The sequence below is a fragment of the Otolemur garnettii genome, unplaced genomic scaffold, assembly GCF_000181295.1.
Source record: "Otolemur garnettii isolate 467f Iridium unplaced genomic scaffold, OtoGar3 scaffold00198, whole genome shotgun sequence".
In the NCBI taxonomy this organism is placed as follows: Eukaryota; Metazoa; Chordata; class Mammalia; order Primates; family Galagidae; genus Otolemur; species Otolemur garnettii.
The window spans coordinates 1244100-1247879 of record NW_003852593.1 but is presented as its reverse complement, the minus strand read 5'-3'; the positions used below and the strand labels follow the sequence as shown (position 1 = coordinate 1247879).

Here is a 3780-nt window from a genome sequence, read left to right as displayed (position 1 = left end):
AAAAAAAAAAAAAAAAATATATATATATATATAATTTTGTATTGAGAAATAACTGAGTCAGCTCATGACCAAATTTACCAAGTACTTTTGAAATAACAATTCAGGTAAAGAAGAGGAGACGCTCTCGATCTCCCCAAGGACCATGTTTGTCTCGTCCAAAGGCCATACCTTCCTAGCAGCAGGTGAGACTCGGATCATAGAAGCTCACTCACTTTTGCATTTTCATATAGTCGGATACTTAGAAACTGAGTACTTCAAAGGTCCTTATAGAACTTACTCTTTCAAATAAATCCTAAGGCAGAGATTTATAGGAAATAAAGATTTCTCATGCACAGTAAATAAGAATAGGTCTTTTGCTTCAAGGTTCCCTTCATCTCACCACAGCCAGACCCCAGACAGCCCTGAAGGGTCCTGCTCAACTTGCTCCTCTCCTGCCTGTCTTCATCCGCTGATTTCTGCCTAGCTCACTATCCATGGCCTCCACACCTGCTCTGGTCCTCATCCCCTCGCCAGCTAGTCCACCCAGGCTGTGCTTCTTCCCCAGATGGCATTTTGGTACCTCCTTTGCTGCCCCCATGCTAGATGTCACTGTCTTGGTGAGGCTTATACACCCACATAAAGTGGCTGATTACCCTACTTATAAAGCAGTTTTCCTCCACACACTCCCAGACCTCCTCACACACCTTGGTCGATCGTTTCCATTTAATTTTACAACTTGTAACATACCAAACAATTTATTCAAGGTCTCTGTCTCCTCCTAGAATGTAAGCTCCATGGGGAAGGTAATTTTGTTTGTTCTTCACTGATATACCACAAGCACTGAGCCTGACACATAGTAGGTCCTCTCTAAAATGTCATGTACAGAATGAGTGAATGAACAAATTAATGAATACGGCCCACCCTGAAGGCCTCGTTGGCCTGCAGGAGGCAGAGAAAGTGTGCAGACCAAGACTAGGCCTTGGGGAAAGGGGTATTGACTTTGACTCCAGGAGGAGAGGAAAGTCTGAGGGTGGGGTGGAGGAGCAGCCATGAGGGCCATCATCCCGAATTCTGAGTTAATACAGCGCTCTCTCTAACAGACTTTTCACAGATTGAATTGCGCATTCTTGCGCATTTGTCTGGGGATCCAGAACTTTTGAAGTTATTCCAAGAATCTGAGAGAGATGATGTGTTTTCTACTCTGACCTCACAGTGGTAAGCTATCTGTGTGGGTATTCAGACCAGCAAGAATGCCTGAGGTCATTCCATGGCTATTTTCATAAGACAGAAATTATACTTTTTTCTGTGGTAGTTGATCTGGTTGAAAAGAAGGGTAGACAACCAGGAGTTTCCTGCTGTGTTTCCCTGAAAATAAGACCTACCCAAAAAATAAGCCCTAGCAGGATTTCTATGCATTTGTTAAATATAAGCCCTACCCTGATAATAAGACCTAGTGATGGGCTTGGCTATGTATGCATTTCAGAGCAGCGCAGTAAGGAAGACTGGAATACCTTTTATCTGCCACAGCTCCTTTCTCCAAGCCGCTCACACTTGTGCAGGTGCGTGTGTGGTATCCACAGTCGCAGGTATCCTATTGTGCACGTGCGAATGGCTAGGGGAAAGGAGTTCATGCATCACTAGCGCCAGCCCCACCAACAAGGTCGGCTCCCCCTGTCAGGTTCCAGAAGAAGATGCCTTAACTGTATTTGAATAAATGTAGATTGTTGTATTATACTTAATAAAAATAAGACATCCCCTGAAAATAAGCTTTAGTGTGTCTTCTTGAGAAAAAATAAGTATAAGACAGTGTCTTATTTTCAGGGAAACACAGTAATAATGGAGGGACTGATGGCTCTTCACTGCTAAAAAGCTGAAAAGGAAGTGGATCACTGGAGAATGTTATAGAAATGGTGTTAGTGTTAAAACCAGGAGCCCACCCCTTGGTGAGTGTCTGGCAAGAGCGCTGTGTGCTGCCGTGAGGGTGGTGGCCTGGCCAGCACAGCAGGCCCTTTCCACAGAGGCAGATATGCAGGGGACCTCAGGACAGTGTTGGCAGCAGGCCTCCTGGTCCTTCTTTCTGTGTCTTTTCTTAGGACGTTTGTTCTCCTTCCACCAGGCTGTGCACAAGTTCCAGGTGCTCTGGCTGCAGACAGTGGCCACACCCCCAGTGGACCAAAGAGGAGCAGATGGTATAAATGGCTTATGGCTTATACTTTATACAGTCCAGTGTTCAACAGGGCCAGAGTGGGAGTTTGCTAGGAGGAGGAAAGCCACCCACACCCAGCTGTGCCTGGCCCTCCTGTCCTACCCCAGGTGTACCCGGTGCTCCTCTCCTACCCCACGTATACCTGGCACTCATTCAGCTCCAGGGGGACCGTGTCTGCAGAGCTCCTTGGCAAGCATCACAGTGGTGGGACTCAGGGGACTTGTTGATAAGTGAATGGACAGCCCCGAACTCAGACTTCCCTTTGGATCAGAAAACATCTCCTCTCCAAAAAGACAATCATCACCATGTATTTGAATAATAAAATTTAGGAAGAAATATTTTATGTAAAGGGAGTACAGGAGGGGAAGGTCACTATACACAAAGCCAGACTTTAAAGACTAGCTGTAGAAGTTGTGTTTGTGAAAGTGACAGCAGGCAAGTGACAAAAACAAAGAATAATGAAGCGTTCACCCACACAGAAAAGGCACTGTGCCAGGTGGAGGGGAGTCACAGGGTCCACTCAAGGCTCTGAGGTATCTGTGTCCAGCAGCCTCTAGTATGAAGTGGTGTTGGTCATAGTTCTGACTTGCATTTCCCAGGTGAGTGTGGTCTGAGCATCTTTTCATGTACTTGACATTCATTCTTTGTCTCTTCCCTCCTCTGCACCTTGGACATAGGCACCCTGGGGTCCTGCCTGCCCATCTTTCTCTACATTCTTCCCAGAAGGTGTCCTTCTTTTTCACTTTCACTTTCTTTCCAGTTAGGAGATGAGCTAACAGAATTGTTAGAGTATACAGTAGATTTAATAACACCTGTACCTCCCTGCAGAGGTATGGAAAGTCATAGAAAATGGCCTTTCTTCAGGCAAGAAGAGTATTTTGCTTCTTTGGTCACCTCGTGAGCTTTCCATTGTAGTGCTTAGATGGAATAAGCACCCTGGATCTTCTATTTACAATGTGAGAGATTCTCTCTGCGATTCAAGGCTAGTATTTGTGCATAGATCACAAACATGCCATTTTTGTTCAGTGGGTCCAAAACTACTCTGGCTGTTGCTGACCAAGTATTACAGGAAAACATAGGAGTCAAAGTACTAGGGAAAGGATGCAGCTAAAGAAGTACTAAGAAGTGAGTGTGCAGCACTAGATGCTCACAGTAGAAGTCAGGAAAGTTCTCAAATCAACAGTCTAATTTTCTATCCTAAGAAACTTGAAAAAGAATGGCAAGGTGAACCCAAATCAAGCAGAAAGAATGAGATAATAAAGATGAGAACAGAAATAAATGAAACGGAAAATAGGAAAACAATAGAGAAGATTATGAAAAAAGAGCTGATTCTTTGAAAAATCAATAAAATTGATAAACTCCAGCAAGACTGACAAAACATGAAAAGAGAATTGTCAGAAATCATCAATATCAGGAATGGAATAAGGAATATAACTGGAGACCCTGGAGACATCAAAGGGAGATAAAGGAATACTGTGAACAGCTTTGTATTCCAAAAATTCAGCAATTTAGAAGAAATAGACCTATTTCTTAAAAATTACAAACTGTCCAAACCTAATTAAGATGAAATAGAGAACATGAATATTTCTTTCTTT

General features: G+C 43.7%; 1 protein-coding gene across 1 annotated transcript in view; it reads left to right on the top strand.

The window, feature by feature from the left end:
• The window catches only part of POLN (DNA polymerase nu), a 67427-nt gene that overhangs the window by 43243 nt on the left and 20404 nt on the right, over positions 1-3780 (top strand). The window contains 2 exon segments of the mRNA XM_023507703.1: positions 105-182; positions 1080-1194. Of these exon segments, the coding sequence (XP_023363471.1) occupies positions 105-182; positions 1080-1194 (193 nt within the window).